This window comes from Castanea sativa, chromosome 9, assembly GCF_040712315.1.
Source record: "Castanea sativa cultivar Marrone di Chiusa Pesio chromosome 9, ASM4071231v1".
NCBI classification, from domain to species: Eukaryota; Viridiplantae; Streptophyta; class Magnoliopsida; order Fagales; family Fagaceae; genus Castanea; species Castanea sativa.
This window is the reverse complement of record NC_134021.1, coordinates 7,848,775-7,869,362: the sequence shown is the minus strand read 5'-3', so window position 1 is coordinate 7,869,362 and position 20,588 is coordinate 7,848,775. Positions and strand designations below refer to the sequence as shown.

Here is a 20,588-nt window from a genome sequence, read left to right as displayed (position 1 = left end):
AAGAGAAAGACAATGAATACATCAGATAAGATAGCACTCTCAATGAACTGAGGGTGCTCCTCAATCCATTCGCACCCAGTTCAAATCACCACCAAAGTGCAAAGTCTAATAAATCTCCCACAGACATCTACACCTTCATAAGCTAACTTTTGGCCATGGGAGGGAGTCCTAAAAGCATTTATTTAATTACTTTTATGAAAGCATTCTTTTATTTATTTATTTATTTTTTATGAAAGCATTCTTTTATTTTTATAATTCTATAAGAACAGATGTGTTGCATTCTAATCTTAAGGTTAAACAAAGAATAAAAAAATCTAAAAAAATGACAATAAGTCCATATTCCCTAGATCATTGTGCAATTAGTCTTTATAAGCCTATGTATGCTCTTACGTCACTGGCACAAAGCCCAAACCAAAAGAAGAAAGAGACACTACATCAGAGGCACTATAAAATTATATAAAACAGAATTTTAAGAGCTTCATATATCGTATTCATCATTAATCTCTCCCAAAGTAGCAAATTTAACGATGGCTTCACCACCTCACCAGCTCCACTTTGTATTGATACCATTATTTGCGCAGGGCCACCTTATACCTATGTCTGACATAGCCAAAATATTGGCACAGCGTAATGTAGCTGTCACCATAATCACCACACCACTCAATGCCATCCGTATTAAAACCACCATAGATCGAGCTGTTCAATCTGGGCTACCCATCAGAATTGCTGAACTTCAATTTCCATATGCTGAGGTTGGTTTGCCAGAAGGAAGTGAAAGCATAGACTCTCTACCTTCACCAAGCTTTACCAAAAGTTTTATGACAGGGATGAGCTTGTTGCAGCAACCGCTAGAGCAGTTGTTTGAAGAGCTCAACCCCTCTCCATCCTGCATAATATCTGATAAGCACTTACCATGGACAGCTGAGACTGCAAACAAGTTTCATGTTCCAAGGATTTTGTTCGATGGGACAAACTGTTTCCATCTCTTGTGCACTCACAATTTACACGTTTCCAAGGTCTGCGAGAGTGTTTCTAATTCACAACCTTTTGTCGTCCCCGGGTTGCCAGATCAAATTGAATTCACAAAAGCTCAGCTACCTGGGAACTTCAATCCAGGCTTAAATAAAGATCTGATTGGTTTTCGTGAAAAGGTGAGAGAAGCTGAAGCAGGAGCATATGGACTGCTAGTTAACAGTTTCGAAGAGTTGGAACCAGCATATGTCCAGGAATACCGAAAGGCAAAAGGAGAAAAGATATGGTGCGTTGGTCCAGTGTCTCTATGCAACAAGGAGAGCTTGGACAAGGCCCAGAGGGGTAACAAGGCCTCCATAGATGAAAACCAGTGCTTGAAGTGGCTTGATTCATGGGCACCAGGTTCTGTAATATATGCATGTCTAGGAAGCCTTAGTCGCCTTACACCTCCACAATTGATAGAGCTTGGTTTAGGCTTGGAAAAATCGAAAAAGCCATTCATTTGGGTAATAAGAGGTGGATATAAAAGAGAAGAAATGGAGAAATGGTTATTGGAAGATGGCTTTGAAGAAAGAGTGAAAGGAAGAGGGTTCTTGATCCGGGGTTGGGCACCACAAGTACTAATACTATCGCATCCAGCAATTGGTGGGTTCTTGACTCATTGTGGTTGGAATTCAACACTGGAGGGGATTTCTGCTGGCATCCCAATGATAACTTGGCCCTTGTTTGCTGAACAGTTTTTTAATGAGAAACTTATTGTACAGGTATTGGAGATTGGTGTAAGAGTGGGAGCTAAGGTGGTTATACACTTGGGGGAGGAAGAGAATTTTGGGGTGATGGTAAAGAGGGAGAATGTCAAGGAGGCTATAGACATGGTGATGGGTGAAGGAGAAGAAAAAGAAAAGAGAAGAGAAAGAGGAAGAAAGCTTGCAGAGATGGCAAATGAGGCAATTGAAGAGGGAGGATCTTCTTACCTTAACATTACACTGCTTCTTGAAGACATCATGCAACAAGCAAAAAAAAAATCAAGCTATTAAGGCATGAGAGAGAGAGAGAGAGAGAGAGAGAGAGATATGACGTGTTCTTGCTTTAATGCAAATAAAACAAGTACGAAAGAAATCTAAACGTTGGATTAATTGTATTTAGCCCCCAAGAGTATGGGTGAATCTCAATCTTCTCATAAATGATAAAATCATGTATTTTATTTCTGATTGATTGATTGTTTTTGGTGGAGTCACTTCATAGGGTCAAAATTTATAACTAATTTCTTGCGCATTCAAAGTGAAAAATAAAATCAAATGTCAGTGAATACTAAGTGTGATTTTGATATTAAGAAAACTCATTAAAAGATGGGTCAATGGAGACAAGTAGCCAAATATCATGGAGTCTTTTGGTTAAATATTGTAAAAAATGAACTTTTTTGTTGTTATAGGCACTGTTCAAATATATTTGGCAAAATAAGGAAAGAGAATGAATTTCGGCAACAGCGTTGCCGAAATTGCATAAAAAAGTATGAGAGAGAAATAAATTTGCAGGTGATGGCAGGATTTGAATTTCGGTAATCCCATTACCGAAATTCCTGCTGCCTAAACCATTACCCGAGTGAGTGCCCAAATAAAAACAATTGTGGCAATGCCATTGACGAAAATGGAAAAAAAAAAAAAAAAAAACCAATTGAGGTGCCATTGCCGAAAATGAGAGAAAAGAAAAGAAAAAAAAAAAAAAAAACCAATTGAAGTGCCATTGCCGAAAATGGGAGAAAAGTTAAAAAAAAAAAAAAAAAAGTCAATTGTGGCAATGGCACTGCCGAAAATGGGGGAAAATATTAAAAAAAAAAAATCAATTGTGGCAATGGCATTGCCGAAAATGGGTAAAAAAAGTAATAAAAAAAAAAACTATTGTGGCAATGGCATTACCGAAAATGGGTGAGAAAAAAAAATTGTGGCAACCAAGTCGCCGAAAATGGAGGGAAAAAAAAATGTTTCGTACACAACATTTTTCACAACAAATTACAAGTGGTTAGTTGTTGTTGGTTTAAATTTAAACTTAATACTAAGATAACTTTTGTGCCCCAATAATAACAATCAGTAACAACCTGCTAGTTATGATTTGTTGTAAAAATGTTGTGGATGTATCATTTCTAAAAAAAATCGTAGTGTCAAAATAGGGAAAAAAAAAAAGTGGCAAATTGTTTTGTGGCAATTGCATTGCCGAAATAGAGGGAAAAAAAAAAATTTGCCACTTTTTTTTTCCTTCTATTTCGGCACCATGATTTTTTTGAGAAATGATACGTCTACAATATTTTCACAATATTTTTACAACAAATCCTAATTGGCAGGTTGTTACTGATTGTTATTATTGGGGCACAAAAGTTATCTTAGTATTAAGTTTAAATTTAAACCAATAACAACTAACCACTTGTAATTTGTTGTGAAAAATGTTGTGGACGAAGCATTTTTTTCCCTCCATTTTCGGCGACTTGGTTGCCACAATTTTTTTTTCTCCCCCATTTTCGGCAATGCCATTGCCACAATAGATTTTTTTTTTTTTTTAATACTTTTTTCCCCATTTTCGGCAATGCCATTGCCACAATTGACTTTTTTTTTTTTTTTTTTTTTTTCGTCAATGGCATTGCCACAATTGTTTTTATTTGGGCACTCACCCGGGTAATGGTTTGGGCAGCAGGAATTTCGGTAATGGGATTACCGAAATTCAAATACTGTCATCACCTGCAAATTTATTTCTCTCTCATACTTTTTTATGCAATTTCGGCAACAGCGTTGCCGAAATTCATTCTCTTTCCTCATTTTACCAAATAACTTTGAACAGTGCCTATAACAACAAAAAACTTCATTTTTTGCAATATTTAGCCAAAAGACTCAAATAGCATGACTAATCAATATTTTTTATTATAAGTAGAACTAAGAAATTAATTTCCCATTATCCTAGACCCCTCTAGCGGCGATGGACTCTAGAGTTCTTGTAGCAGCCTAAAACATTTGTCTAGTACAAGCCTTCAACTGTAGAGTCATCACCAACTCTACAGCATTAGGCCGGTGATAACTTCCGTGCATGTGTGATTATACCTTGCATGTTTTTCATGGTTAGGTGAGAAGGAAAGGTTCTTACTTTAGTTGTAATTTTTGACTGGTAAAATTGTTGGCTTGAATCCAAGAAGTGACTATCCAATAAGAAAGAAGTGATATAGCTATCCAATAATTAAGAAGTGTAGTGAGATAGCAAATGAGTGTGAGGATATAAGTAGTTTGTGAAATAGTAAATAGTGGTGTGTAACAAAGTGTGCCTTATGTATTAAGTATCCATAAATCTTTTATTTTATTGATAACTCTTATGAATATTCTATTTGAATGTATTGATATTTATCATAAAATATTTGATAAGATTTTTTTTTTTTTTTGGTGTCAAATTTATTTTGACAGTATGTCTGCAGCTTCAAATCTCAACATCAACAACTCATAGTAAAGTGGGCCTTAGTTTTGAGGATTTGTGACTTCATAATTCACATCGGTGAGAACATGAATGTGACACTTCAGAAAATAATTGGACAAAGTTGTCCATGACCAAAAAATAAAATAAAAAATAAAAAGAAGTAGAAGAACCAAGATAATTAACTTGGCCTTTGTTTGTTGAACAATTTTTTAATGAGAAGCTTATTGTACAAGTATTGGAGGTTGGTGTGACGGTGGGATCTGAGGTGGTTATACACTTGGGGGAGGAAGAGAAGTTTGGGATTGGGATGATGGTGCAGGGGGAGAATGTTGAGGAGGCTATAGACATGGTAATGGGTGAAGGAGAAGAAAAAGAAAAGAGGAAAGAGCAAGAGTGCTTGCAGAGGTGGCAAAAAAGGAAATTGAAGAGGGGGATCTTTTTACCTCAACATTACACTACTTCTTGAAGATGTGATGCAATAGGGAAAAAATAAATAAATAAAAACAACTCATGGCTTGAAGTTGCGATATCTAATTTTGAAATTGTGATTTGAAATCATGATTTTAGTTGAATTTTTGGGGTGAGTCTAAAATTGTGTAAAATAATTTGTGTAATAAATACCACTCCAAACTAATAAACCATGAGAGAGAGAGAGAGAGAGAGAGAGAGAGAGGAGTGCTTGCTTTTATGCAAGTAAAATAAGTACGAAAGGAATCTAGAAGTTGGATTAATTGAATTTTGCCCCCAAAATATGGGTGAATCTCATCTCCTCATAAATTATAGAATTGTGAATTTTCTTTATGATTGATGGACTATTTATTGGCTGAATTACTTTATAAGGTTAAAATTTAGAATTAATTACGTGTCTCCATACACCGATCACCCGTTCACATATGTAGATACACAGTGTGCCTACAATGTGAAAAAATAAAATGTCACTCATATGAATACTAAGTGTGATTTTAATATTAAAAAAACTCATAAAAAGATAGGTCAATGGTGACAAGTACCCAAATACCAAGACTAATCTAGAATTAAGAAATTCCCCATAATCCTAGACCCCTCTCGCGGCTTTAGAGTTATTTTGGAAGCCTGAAACATTTATGTAGTACAAGCTTTCAACAATCAATAGCAAAGTGGGCCTTAGTTTTGTTGATTTGTGACTTCACATAGGTGAGAACATGAGTGACTCTTTGGAGAATAATTAGACAGCTGTCCATGACAATGTCGAAGTACTAGTCATTGGCTAATTTGTTGAGTATCTATAAGCTATAGCCAACCTAAAAATTTTGGGACTGAAGTTTTGTTGTTGTAAAAGCAATAATAATCGCAAACCACACAAAAGGAGAACTGAGAAGTCGCGAATGTGGTGGGAGAAACTTGTGGATTTAAGCCACTTCTCCAAAAAATTGTTAAAACTTGTGACTTTGAGGCTAGAACCCATATGGTTCAAGTTATTATATGAAAAACTACCAACGTTTCTGTTACATGTGTGCTTAATTGGGGAATGGTGAACAAGAATTGCAGAGACTAGCTAGCTAGAATTGGCGGAATGTGATCAATGAGACCAAGCAACTGCAATATGGCTTATGGCTGTAAACCCAACCTCAACGATGACCTCCACCAAGGACGGAAGAATGGATTTCATTCTAAGGGGCCAAAGAATGAACAAAAGAATTTTGCCATTTAAGAATGAGATTTATACAGAGAATGAAGATTAAATTAATAGGTAAAAAATAAAACTAGTATCTATTTTGTGTTAAAAACAAAATATAAATAAAAGAAAAGATACAATAATTATTTCTTAACACATTTTAACTTAATAATCTGTGAAAATACAACCCAATGTTCTTTTAAATACTAAAAATAATTTATGATAGATTCTATACTATATTTCCTAGTAAATTTCTCTTATATAAATAAAATACCCTTAATTCTTCTATAGAAATATAATTATACTATCATATTCTATTTATCACCTAATTTCAAACACAGTGGTTGAGTTGCAGGAGTAGTCAACTTGTGAGCCAGAATCTATACAAGGGAAGTTAACCCTAGTGGGCAGTATTTGTTACACATATTGTGGATATTTACACATTGTCCAAAACAACTGAAATCGTGGCTTTAAGTCACATATTTAGAATTGAAAATGTGGCTTAAAATCATGTTTTCAATTTTATTTTAGTAATATGTAAATGCATACATTTGTGCAATGGAATTTTCCTTAACTCTAATAGAGGAAACATCTATGTAATGAATCTTTGTCTATAACGTGGGGGAGTTACTTATTTGATTGTTTGAAACTTTGAATGTAATTAACCAAAAAATTTAAAATTAAAAGTTTTAAACATTTAAATCACGAAGAAAGAAAATACATCCATCCAACATTTAGAATTTGGATGCTACCGCGCGTAGACAACTTTGTCATTTTTTCTACTTACATGAAGGCAAGCACATGACATTTCTCACTCTCTCTCATGTCCTTTTTATTTATTTTATACATCAATAGTTGGAGATAAAAGGGATTTTAATCTTTGATGTCTATGCTAGAAATACTAGAAAGTACTAGTTAAACTACAAGCAAAGTTTGTTAGAAATATTAGGAGGTACTAGTTAAACTACAAGACTCATGATTGTCTCATACTTAAGGCATGCGTTAACATTTTTCATTTATATTTTTTATAAAAGTTGTATTAATTTTTTTTAAATAGTCTATTAACAATTGCCATAAGAGTACTCATTAACATAACCTTATCTTTTTCTTTTTTTTTCATAAAAATTTTCTTAATATAGTTCACTAAATGGCATCCATTAACACTATACCATGAGCCATGTCCCATGTCCAAACTTTCCTTGTTGCATAAAGAAACTGCACCAAGGCACCAAATTTTTACTCCTTTTGTCTTTCGATATTCCTGAACATCATATGCTGCTGATGGCCTCAGTGGTATAGTGTCTCTTTCTTGTTTAGATTGATATATATATATATATATATATATATATATATATATATATATATATATATATATATATATTATCTTGTCATGACGTAAGAGCATACAAAAGCTTATATAGACTAATATGATCTAGTGAAGGTAAACAGGTAGTATATGAATGCAATAAGTCTGTCCGTGATATTAAAAAAAAAAAAGGTATAATTAGATCTATTAATGACCGAAAAGACATGTTTTATTGTTACTGTGAGTCATGTTTTAACCAAACATATTTGGATTACTCTAACCACTTATTGTCTAATGTAAATCCTCTGTACTATTTTTTGTGTAATACTTTACATTCTATCAATCATTATTTATTATGTGTATAATTGTTTTTAATTTTAAACTTTAGTTATTTTATAAAAAAATAAAATAAAAATATGACACATAGTAATTAGTAGAACATAAAATGGTATATAAAAAACGGTACAGATAATTTGTATTCCTTATTGTCTAGTCAAAATATGTACATATTTGAATTACCCAAACCACTCATTAGGTTTGGTTAAAATATGTTTGATTAGAATAATTCTATATTGCACGGGTACCGATATGATACAAGGAGCAACATGATATGGTGTATAGGAATACAATATTTCTTGTAAAGCTAGGGCATGACCTATACAATATGAAAATTAATTAATATATATTTATTTTTAGATATATTTTATATATTTTTAAACATTATTTATGTTTTTTTTTTTGAGAAGCCAGCCAAAACCGACTAGGAATTTATTAGGATAAGAAAATAAACATTCAAGGAACATCAAAGCCAACTAGGTGGGCAATATCAGCAGGTAGGTCGTCCAACCATTCTGAGACCCCACTAAACATTTAGCCTTCTTAGCTAATGCATCGGCAACCACATTACAAGACCGATGAACATGAACAAATTGAAAGGACTGAAAAACAGAGACTAAAGAGCGAATGTCGTCCACCACATCTCCATACGAGTTCAACACCGGGCTTTCCTGTGAGACAGCATTGATCACTGAAGTTGAGTCCCCTTCGAACATAACATGTTGAAGATCCTTTTCAGCAGCAAACATCACGGCACGGCGACAGGCAAGCGCTTCCAAGTCAGCAACTGTCGAGGCTAGAGCTGTTGGCATGGACAGAGCAGCAGTAGCTTCACCACGCCAATCATGAATGACAACCCCGATTCCTGCCAAATTAAGTGGCTTGAACACAATTATTTATGTTTATTTTAGGTTTTAAAATTAGATAACAACAATAATAAATTAAATATATCATTAATTAATAAATAAAATAATGTTAGTAAATGCTGTCACAATAATACATTGAATTTACATCACTATCAATATCAAATAACAGTACTCATGTACAAATAAATTTCTTATATCAATCACATCAATTAAAAAAAAAAAAAACTCACACGAGTCACAAGTTTGAACTAATATAAGATAAATAACCTAACCTAACCTAACCTAACCTAAGATATATATTTACTTGAACAACGTACCAACATTCAACTCAAAAAAAAAAAAAAAAAAAAAAAAAAAACGAAAAAGTCTGAGACACAAATATTAATGCGAGAGAGAGACAAAAAGACATATCAATACTTCAAAAGTCGACAGTTGACCGCGGCGAGATGGATGTAATGTGACTCACCAGTCGCCAATCGACGATGGACGGTTGTTAGTGGCATGAGTGAAGTTGTGACGAGAAAGAGAGAGTGTGTGTGAAATTAGGTTTGTGCCCCTAACTTAAGAAGAGATCCACGATGGTGGAGTTGCTAGATGTGAGCTGATCTCTTCTTTTTATTATTATTATTATTATCTTCTTCTGTGTTCGAGACTCGTCTGAATTGCGTTCAAGCTGTACCCAAAATAAATAAATAAATAAAAATGATTTTTTTTTCTTTTATTGGGTGCGTATTTTATACGGGTACTTAGCCAAAACTGGCTTGTCCATGCATCTTAAGAGTAATCTAAATACGTTTGGTTAAAATATGACAAACACATGGAAGCAATGAAAGCAACTAAATTCAATTATTTGCGGGTCAAAAATATGTTGCATGTGACTGAATAATATAGTAGTAATGATATTGTTAGTTTGTCATATATATATATATATATATATATATATATGTGTGTGTGTGTGTGAATATGCCATGTAAATTAGGTTACATTTCCCCCATGGCAAAGGATCGAGGAAAAAAATATCAACAAAAAAAATTTATTTCATTGTGCAAATTAAAACGAAATGTTACAAAACTTACAATCGCATTTAAATTTAAGTACTCTTATATATCTGATACAAAGATGGACCATCCCTGTATCCACCTTTTTTTTAACTGAACGAACTTGTTTGCTGTCAATCTTGTCTTTGCGAGATTGTACTTTTAGGATCCCATTATGCCTTAGCTTTGTTGGTGATGACATGTCTGCATGATATCTTCAATCAGCAGTGTGATATTTTGGTAAGAAGATCCTTCTTCTACAGCATTACTAGCCACCTCTCCAAGTTCTCTAGCTCTTTTTCTTCTCTTCTCTCCTTCTTCACCTTCATCCATCACCACGTCTATGGCCTTCTTTATATCCTCTCTCTTTACCACAACCCCATAATTGTCTTCGTCCCCCCACCTTATGGCACACTTAGCCCCCACACCCACACCAATACTCAATACTTGCACAATATATTTCTCATTGTAGAATTGCTCAGAGAACAGTGGCCATGTTATCATTGGAACTTTTGCACACACCCCCTCCAATGTAGAGTTCCAACCACAATGTGTCAAAAACCCCCCAATGGCTGGGTGAGATAGAATCAGTACCTGTGGTGCCCAGCCCCATATCAGAAAGCTTCTTCCTTTTGTTCTCTCTTCAAATCTTTCTTCTGAAATCCATTTATTGAGCTCATCTGATTTATACCCTTCTCTTATAGCCCATATGAATGGACGATTCGAAGCTTCTAAGCCTAATCCCAGTTCCATCAATTGTTGAGGTTTAATACAACTGAGGGTTCCAAGACATACATAAAGGACAGAGCTTGCAGGCCATGAATCAAGCCACTTTAAGCACTGGTTGGAATCTATCGAGACTTTGTTGCCTCTTTCAGACTTATCCAAGTTGTTCTTGTTGTAAAGTGATACTGGACCAATACACCAAACTTTACCTCTTTTCACCTTCCTACATTCTTTGATATATTCTGGTTCCAGCTCCTCAAAAGTGTTAGCAATTAATCCATATGCTGTTAGTTCTGCATCTTTAATTGCTTGGTGTTGATCTTTCAATAATACCGAGCCTGGATTGAAGACTGGGGGTAACTGAGCTTTAGTCAATTCTATCCGATGAGGCAAACCAGGCACAACAAAGGACTCTGACTCAGAAACCCTCTCGTAAATCCTGGAGATTTGTATGTTGTGCATGCACATGACAGAAAAACAACTTGTTCCGTCAAAAATCAGCCTAGGAATCTGAAACTTGTGAGCAATATCAGATGTCCAGGGAAGATATCTATCAGATATCATGCAACTTGGTTGAGGCTGAAGTTCTTTCAAGCATTGTTCAATTGGTTGTTGCAGCATGCTAGCTGCATTGAAGAAATTCTTGGAAAACTCTCGTGAGGGGAGAGCATCTAGGGTCTCACATCCCTCAGGCAAGCCAGCTTCAATGCATGGAAACCGGAGTGGGAGGAGTTGGATTGGGAGCCCAGATTCGATGGCTCGGTCAATGATCATGTTGAGTCGGGCAGCATAGAGGTGTGTAGTGACTATGGTAATTGTCACACCACGTTGTGCCAATATTCTGGCCATATCTACCATGGGGATTAGGTGGCCCGGAGCCATTAGGGGTATCAGAACAAAATGAAGTTGGTGATCAGGTTTGGAAGCCATTGTTGCAGTGTGGGATTGTAGGAGGGACTGATGATAAATAGCACAGTTCTAGGTGTCTTTTACGGTGAGCTGATGGGGTGAGAGCATAGAGATTAGAAAAGGGTATCGATAAAAAATGTGAATATTGACATATTGAGCATGAAAACTATTCAAATTAAGTGTAAAAAGTGCTTCTGAAACCAAATATATAATTTTTGAAACCAAATATATAATATACGTATTTGATAAACCAAATAAAACCTGCTTTTGAAAAATTCTACTTTTTGAAATGTGAAGTGACTTTAGTTTAGCACACCACAGCTCTTCAGAGCTTTTGTAAAACAGCCAACGCGCGTTCATATATTACCGTTGAGAGACCGTCTTCAATTACTAAATTGCCTAGACATTTTATTGAAAACTCAATTTTGCCCTTTGATAAATCAAGGTCTGTAGCTCACCTCACGGATTCCTCTCATCTCATCTTCAGAACAAGTCTCTCCGTGCTACTTCTTCTTATTCTCTTCTCTATTTTTATTTTTTATTTTTTATTTACGTCTTACATATCTAATCTCAAAAAACCCTCTTGCTTTGCTTCACATTGGTTGGTAAAAAAAGAGCTCAAACACAAGGGACACAATGCTCAAAAAACAGTCACATATACACAAAACACAAAAGTCTCAAAATACACTGAAACTCACACACACAACAATGGAGTGTACTTGGCCTGAGAGCTTACCTTTTAACAAGAAAAAGGCAATAGAAGAGCCTGTTCAAGGCCGTGATATTGCAAATCAGCTACGTTCTTTGCTTAATAAGTCAGCTGGGGACAACAACAATAAGAAGGCAGCCCCGGCTAAAGATCTTGTTCTGAAAATCTTGAAGTGCTTTTCCTTTACTAATATGTGGTGGAGTGTGTGGGACTTTCTGTGGAGAAAAGTAAAAGAAAAGGAAAATAAGAAGATGAGGAAGAAGTGAACAAGTGGATGAGAAAAAAGTGAAAGAAAAAAGTTTAAAAGAGTTTTTGGGTTTGGGTAAACTAACGTGGAAGAAAATATAGAGAGAAGGAACACAGATTATTTCACAAATTTTTTTTTAACAACTGTGATGTTAATAAAATTTTATTTTATAAAGATTATTTTTAAATTAGTATTGTGAAAGTATTGTGACATTTTATTATATCTCTAAATTTTTTAAATTAGTACTATTTTCTTTAGGAAAAAAATAGTACTATTGACAGAATATTTTTATAACAATTTCATAATAAAGTTTACATATATAGTAAATTGTTATAAGTTATCATCTAGAGTTACTAGTGACATTTTTTTTCCTACCATTAACAACTTGTCATATAGACTTTGTTGTAAAAATTTTGTGAAAATATTGTGTCCATAACTTGCATTAAGAGAGGTAATTAAAATAAAGAATTTTCTTTATATATACATTGTCCTTTTTGATAATTTACCTCTCAAACTGTCACTTTGATAAGTGCTAGCTAAACACTCAACTTTTTCAAAAAGCACTTTTTGACAGCTTTTACTAAACACTAAGCTTTTACAAAAAGCCCAGCTTTATACTGCACTTTTTGAAAACCTCATTTTTTTAGAAAGCCTAGTTTCAAAAAGCTGAACCAAACTCACCCTAAACCCACAAAATGTTGCTCTAACAGTCTCTTTAAGTTACTATTTATTAGCAAAAAAAAAATTGTTTTAACCAACAATAACTCTCTTACCATCGAAAGGGGTGACCTAGTGGTTAAGGTATGTGATCGTTGTCTTGAGGTCCTGTATTCAAACCTTATTATGGAGTGAAGTTGCTTCTTGCAGCTAACTCCTGATTTACTAACTCTCTCGTGGGGTTAGGGTGAGGTCTATGGTTACCCTCGACCATAGTAGTTATGGCTTAATTCAGCCTGTATTTTTTAGTGGGGAGTGCCCCTACAATCACACCCATGGGATGAGTCACAGTGGTCGCCCTTGCCTTCTCTTTTTCATCCATAAAAAAAGTAACTCTTTTAGTCTCATAACTTACTATTTACGAGCAATAGAATTAATTGACATAAAAATTTAACCACCAATTAAAATATTTAATTTTTACTCAATATTCACAATGGCTAACAACAAAATCATTCTAGATCTCTTCCCTTTCAAACATCTCTAAACTAAATCCCAGTCAAAATACAAACTCAAATCACATATTAGATCTACATTTTCACTCAGATTAGATTCTTATCAGCTAGTATTATGCAGCTGGGACTAATGTTCTATCTCTTCAAATAATTTTTCTAATGCTAATTGTTTCCAAATTTTCACATGGAGTAGCAACCGGTGGTCCTTGAATATGAACCGACTTGACTCAAGCTCCTTTGTATTTTACTATTTCCATATGAGCAAGTCATAGTTTTCTGACATTGGTTTATGATTTTTTTTTTTTTTTAGCTCAACTGGTGAAATCTCTGATGGTTGTATAAGAGATCTGGGATTCAATCTTCGCCTATACCAAAAATTGATTGGTGTCTTAGTCTAATGATAAAGAGCTATCATTAAAAGCGGATGCCATAAGTTAAAACTCTCTAAAAAAAAAAAAGACATTGGTTTAGAATTTAGAAAATTTTATTTGAACAAAATAATTAATTTTTTTAATTTTTTTTTTTTAATTTTTCATAAAAATACTGTTAATTTTTTTTTAAAAAAAATTATTAACTATTACCCAAGAATACTAGTGAATATTCATTAAAAAAAAAAAAAAAAGAATACTAATGAATAAAATTGTATATAATTATTCATTCCAACTTATGCTTCTCCTGGGGCCACATTTACCGTCGGGAAGCTTCATCAGCCAACATCACATGGCATGATAATGGATTGGTATTTACTTGAGCAATCTGCCCAATGTTACTACAACAGTTTGGATTTTACAATCATGGATTGTTAGTTCGAGATCTGTCACAAGTCGGATAGGGAGCCCAGATTCAGTGGCAGGGTTGATGATTGGTACGAAGTGTGGTTATTTTTAACTCATTATAACTTGATAGTCGTGCTTATTTCTTGAACCTTGTGAATCCTTTAGTTAATAATAACATACAAATACAAAAATCATGTGTGATGCATGCTGGCCATTCGGCCTTCATTTGTCTCTTGGGCTCTGTTTTGGTTGCAGTAGGGAGGACTGTAGCCACTAGGACCACAACTTGCAATTGCCAGTCTTTAAAGCTACTGAGTCTGCAATATGTAGTTAAATTGGGGTCCATGACTCTAAGTTAATAAGGTGATTTCATAAAATAAAAAAAAAAGGGGACAATAATTAGTTTATATGAATACTGACTATGCAAAAATGGTCAGTTATGCTCTCGTTTATTTAATGGACGATTATATGACTATTTTCGATGTTGAAATTGCAAAGAAAGTTGGAGAATGAATATAGGGGGAGAAGTATAATCAGGTTAGAATATTGAAAGTATTCTCTTAATAGGATTAATCAAAGAAAATAATATGATTAATTTGTAAATATCAGTATGTACTTTTTTCTTTCACATTATGTGGGTTTTATAGGCCTCACTTCCATTCTTGTAGCTAGTGATCGCTTATAAAGTCGGGAAATACTTGTCATTAATATCAGACTTTTAATACTATAAATGAACTAATATTTAATGCTATGGATGACTGTTGGCTCCATGGAAAACAGTTATAAATTTATACTCGTCAAATACTATCATGTAAATTATATATTGTAGAAAAAAATGTGGTAAATGTTAGCTACTTTCTCCACAAATATTAGTCACATTTTTGTCTATAATCTACACTTTACATGTTATTTTTCAGGTAAACTAATACTTTTCCGATTAATAATTCCAGGTGTAAACTTAAATGTTAAAAAGATTTGCAATAAAGCAAGTATTTTATATAACCGAGGGATAGCGTGTGAACAAACTCAACGATTTGAAGGAGCAGTAGTAGTGAATGAAGTTTATGCCAATTGCCTTTATGTATGTATATAGTATAAACTATAAAGGTTGAGTGGTACCGACAATTATATCATGCACAGTATATTTTGCATATCTATCTGTTAAACATAACACCTCAAATATGGTTGTTGTCGCAAATAAAGGGGCCGTTTGGTAACATTGTTCTAGTAAAGCTGTTTGTATTTTTTGAAAATACGTGTGAGTGAAAAAGTGTGTAGAAATGTGTGTAATGTTGTTTAAAAACTAAAAACATATATTTAAACTCCTATACCAAACCGCCTAAAAGTCTCTGCAGGTGCGTCACAAATCAAACAATGCCGTATCAAATGGCACTGTTCTTATAATGAGATATTATTAAATACAGAGTATTATGCTAGTGAGGCCATGTGTTATCACTCTATTGGATCCAATTCTTAAGGCGTTTGTTAGTGTATAGTAATCGATCTCAGTTATACTTATTGTAAACATGTATATAATAGAATCTTGTAATTAGTTATAGATCAACATTAATGTAATGACAAATGTTAACCAGCACCGCATAGGTGCTTGTTAAAGTTGTATAAAAATGGGTCCCATTTAATAAAAAAAAAACTAAATAAATAAATGAAAGGACATAAAATTAGTCACTTTGGTTATTTTAATATTTTTTTCTCAAGTTGATCTCACACTGAAAAATATGATATAAAATTGTAGAAAAAGACAAAATTGTACAAAAAAAAGTCAAAAATTATTGTTAACGAGCACCTTATGATAAGATCTATATATAGTCTCTCTTACATATCTTTTTCTTTGAGTTTTCACCTCTTCTTTCTCTCTGTTCTTCATTTCTTTCATAATTCAATTGCTTTAAGTATCCTCCCTCTCAAGGATTGAGTCAAGGGGGATTTAGGGTTGATTAGGGTTAATATAGGGGTTAAATAGAAGTAGGATTTGGGCTAAAGTTTGGCATCCAACAGCCTCTTTAAAGTAAATTTGAAAATTTTCCGTAATTGGATCTTTGTTGACCAAGTGTCTTTCTGTATGAATCTCGCATGACTAAAAATGTTCTTTGCTCGATTGAGATTCTAAATTTCTCTTTACCAAAATACCTTATTAGCAATCATTTTAGTTTCAACTATAGCCTTCAATACTTAGTAATACAATGCAAATAAAATCCAAATTATATGGAAAATTTTCATGGAGTGCCATGTGTCAACACTAAAACTCTAACTTGTAGCATTAAAAATATTAGCATAAGTGACATTTAATTTTATTTTCCGAATTGATCTTAGGTAATATATATATTGAGAAAGTGTTTATCACTTGCTCCGCGATACTAACTGCCGCATGTAGTTTTGGTATTGGCATATGAGTGTATTCCCTTATCTCATTCTCCTTCCCTTATATATGTGTGTGTGTGTTTATCAAATAAAAAAAATTATATATATATATATATATATATATATATATATATATATATATATATATATATATATATATATATATGAAATATCTTTTCAAGTGGCACTTCAAACCCGTATTATGGTCATCAAAAGGATTTGATCCCCTTTTACCTTCACCTAACAAAGAAAAAAAAAATGAAGCTTATGTTAAGTAGTCGCAAACTTGCTTGATGCATGGAAAAATTTGACAATTTTTTTTTTGTTAATTGAAAAATAAAAATATTAAATGAGACTTATAAGTGCTAGTCTCAAACCCTTTTTGAAATGATACGATTTTTTAAATAAAGTATAATTGATACAATATATTAGATTTTCTAAATTAAGCTATCTATATTTGTTATTTAAAAGTATTTTAAATTTTGTAAGATTTTTTTCCCACAAAGAAACATAATGCACTTTACATTCAATTACTGTATAAGATGAAATATTTTTAAAATAACGTAATGTATAATTGGAATTTGTTTCTAGTGCTCTGTATAGGTAGTTCTTCCTCTATTCATCTTAGATAACCTTAAAAAGAAGTAGATATTCCCCTAAAAAAATGAAGTAGATATAAGTAAATCCATAATTTATATTCTAAAATATACAAAACTTTAATAATATATAGAAAAATGTAATTTTATCATGAATCTACCAACATTACTCAGAGAATGTGACATAATTGTCAATAAAATAGCTTATCCTTCTACACAAACCTCTCCCCCCAAAGCATCAATATTGCTAAAGTTTTTTTTTTTTTTTTTTATAATATTGTTAAAAGTTATTTAGTAGTAAATTACTTCTACTTTATAGCATCCTTAAAGGACTATTTTAGTTTTACAAATTTGATCTTGCAACTAGGACTTTATAATTTATAGAGACATTCTCTTCTACTTTGAGAGAGAGAGAGAGAATGGACCGAAGTAGACTGAATGGACTTAACGGATCGAAATGGATCAAATAGATTGAGTGGATCGAAATGAACTGAAATGCTATATTGATATTGCTCATCAGGATTGGATCGAAATAGATCAAATGGACTGAGCTGACCAAATGAACTAAAATACTACACTGATATTGCTTAGCAAGATTGTAGCAATAATAAATGTTACATTTCAATTTTTGAATATTATATAGATGATGTGTGTATATTGATGATACAATGTAAAGTGAAAAATTATTACATTGTAAATGCATGCTTAATGAAGCTTCTTTCATATCCAGGAGAAATACTAGCTACACAACAAAAAAATAAAATAAAATGATAAGTACTAGCTATGATGTAAAAACAACAATAGAATAAAAACTAATGCACTTTGATATGAGATGAAGAAGGAAAAAAAAAAAAAAAAAAAAAACTCGGTGACTCAGTGTGTTAGGTTGATTCACCATTGTTGCAAATATCTTGAATTAGCAGTGTCAAGTTCAGTTGAGAAGATCCCCCATCGTCAACAGAACTTTTTGCCATATCGCCAAGCTCTCTAGCTCGTTTCCTCCTCTCTTCTCTTTCCTCTCCTTCATCCATTAGCCTATCTATGGCCCCCACGACATCTTCTTTCTTCACCAACACCCCAATCTTCTCTTCCTCACCCCAGAGTACAGGATCCTCCACCCCAACACTCACAGCAATTTTTAGTATATGTACTACTAATTTCTAATTGGAAAACTGGTCCCCAAATAGAGGCCAAGTAAGCATTGGCACCCCAGCACATATTGCTTCTATGGTTGAATTCCAACCGCAATGAGTTAAGAACCCTCCAATTGAAGAATGTGATAATATGAGCAACTGTGGAGCCCAACCCCAAATCAAAAGGCCTCTTCCTTTGATCCTTTCTTCAAACCTCTCTTCTAAAATCCACTTTTCCAACTCTTCTGACTTATTTTCTCCCTTTATAACCCAAATGAATGGTCTGTTTGATGCTTCTAACCCCAATCCTAGCTCTATCAATTGGGAAGGTATTAGATTACACAGGCTTCCAAGACACACATAGACTACTGAGCAGGGTTCCTGAGAATCAAGCCACTTCACGCATTGATGCTCTTCAATGGAGGCCTTGTTACCTCTCTCAGCCTTATCTAAGTGGTCCTTATTGCAAAGCGAAACAGGGCCAATGCACCAGACTTTATCTTCTCTTGCTTTCTTATATTCTTTGACATATGCTGGCTCCAACTCCTCAAAGGAATTTACAATGACCCCATATGAGGCTAAGTCAGTTGCTACCATTTGCTCACAAAGTTCTTCCATTCTTGAATCTCTGGATAAAGATAATTGGGATTTAGTAAATTCAACATGGTCAGGCAAGCCAGGAACGACTAAGTATTCTGACTCGGAGGATATCCTCTCGTGAACCTTGTGAACTCTTAAGTTGTGCAAGCACAAGAGAGAGAAGCAACATACTCCGATGAAAGAAATCCTTGGAATGTGAAACTTGAGAGCAATATCAGCTGTCCACGCCAACGTCATGTCTGAGATTATGCAGCTTGGTCGAGGTGCCAGCTTCTCAAATAACTCTTCCACTGGCTGTTGTAGCATGCTAGTTGAACTGAAAAACTTTGTGCCCAATTCTAGTGAAGGTAGCTTGTCAAGATTGTCACACCCTTCTGGTATTCCTGCCTCTTCACATGGAAATTGAAGCGAAATTACTTGGATTTGGAGCCCAGATTCAACAGCACGAGCTAAACTTGTTTCAAAACGGGCTGCGTTATGTGTTGTGGTGATTACAGTGACAGATACACCTCTTTGTGCCAACAATTTGGCGATGTCTATCATAGGAATCATGTGGCCTTGGGCCATGAGAGGAAACAAGATAAAGTGAAGTGGCTGGGATTGAGAAGCCATGGCATGCAACTAGGGGTAGACGAATAAAGAGACTGAAATACAGTTATTTACGATAAAAGCTTCTCTTTCTTGTACATAATAGTGAGATTTAAACTAGAGAGACACCCCATTGACACCTTACTGGTGATGCAAGAGCTTACATAAGCTGATAAGTATATTGGTTTATTCTGAGAGATTATGCGGTTCAAAGGTAGCATAGTTTCTTGTGGATAAAATATTAACCATCACCTCGATTGAAAACTGAAGTAGTGTACGTCTCTCACATGTAGATTGAGCAAAGAAAAGATCATAGTAGAAAGGAATAGGATTCAAGCAATTGAAAGTACAGAATAGACCACGGTGTTCGTGAATAGTGAGAGAGCTAGAGTTGGGTGCTTGCTGTCCATGATTTTAAGGAAAAAGAGCCAAAACTAACTGACAAAGTGACACCGATTCAACGTTAAACGTTTTTTTGCACAAGGTTGAATTGTATTTTTTGTGACCTAAATTTAAAATGTTGTATTCTAGTCTTTAAATATTTTAAAGTTATCAATTTTACCATTTTGTCCATTTGTTGTTAAAAGGATTATATATACCATAGATGAATTGATGAAGCTGCAAGTTAAAAATGTGGGATTCTTAGAAAAAATATACTAACAGATAAATTGAAAAAATATAATTGATACATTTTTAAAATTTAAAGGATCTAATATTGATATTGTAAGGCCACAATTTTTGTACCTAAGCCCAAAGTAAAAAAAAAGGAGTAGGCCCAATGAGTCTAACACAATGAATTTGTAAAGAGTGGATTAGGAAACTAAGTTCTAATGAGCTTAGGCAATGATCATAGTGAGTAAAGTTGACAATAGAATAAAGATGAACTGACTCTATAGTGTTCTTCCCCTTTTTTTCGTCCACTCACTCTCAAGGTCTTTCTTGTATTTTATACTATCCTCCCCCTTCTATCTCTACCCTCCACGCATAGATCATATTGCTGGTGTTAATCCTTGTTCCATTAGCATCTTCTTGAAATCTTTGGGAGTAACTGTAAGGCTGAAAACTACTGTTTCAGGTATCACTTCCTCATTAATGCAGCCAGAAAGTTAGCTATAGAGCATTCAATGTGGTGATA

At 33.9% G+C, this 20,588-nt stretch overlaps 3 protein-coding genes and 1 pseudogene across 3 annotated transcripts; 1 reads left to right on the top strand and 3 right to left on the bottom strand.

The window, feature by feature from the left end:
* The first annotated feature begins 352 nt into the window (after positions 1-352).
* LOC142610060 (UDP-glycosyltransferase 73C4-like) lies at positions 353-2,185 on the top strand. Its single transcript, XM_075781771.1, has one exon. It carries the CDS (start codon positions 528-530, stop codon positions 2,007-2,009), a length of 1,482 nt encoding a protein of 493 aa, XP_075637886.1. The 5' UTR covers positions 353-527; the 3' UTR covers positions 2,010-2,185.
* A 6,009-nt stretch (positions 2,186-8,194) lies between these two features.
* On the bottom strand, positions 8,195-9,087 carry LOC142608688 (uncharacterized). Its single transcript, XM_075780381.1, has 2 exons — positions 9,051-9,087; positions 8,195-8,583 (listed from the first exon to the last, which is right to left on the bottom strand). Exons 1-2 carry the CDS (start codon positions 9,085-9,087, stop codon positions 8,195-8,197), a joined length of 426 nt encoding a protein of 141 aa, XP_075636496.1.
* A 511-nt stretch (positions 9,088-9,598) lies between these two features.
* Positions 9,599-12,150, bottom strand: LOC142609820 (UDP-glycosyltransferase 73C1-like). Its single transcript, XM_075781538.1, has 2 exons — positions 11,993-12,150; positions 9,599-11,346 (listed from the first exon to the last, which is right to left on the bottom strand). Exon 2 carries the CDS (start codon positions 11,275-11,277, stop codon positions 9,802-9,804), a length of 1,476 nt encoding a protein of 491 aa, XP_075637653.1. The 5' UTR covers positions 11,278-11,346; positions 11,993-12,150; the 3' UTR covers positions 9,599-9,801.
* Positions 12,151-17,753: 5,603 nt separating this feature from the next.
* Positions 17,754-19,798, bottom strand: LOC142611108 (UDP-glycosyltransferase 73C11-like; annotated as a pseudogene).
* Between the last annotated feature and the right edge of the window lie 790 nt (positions 19,799-20,588).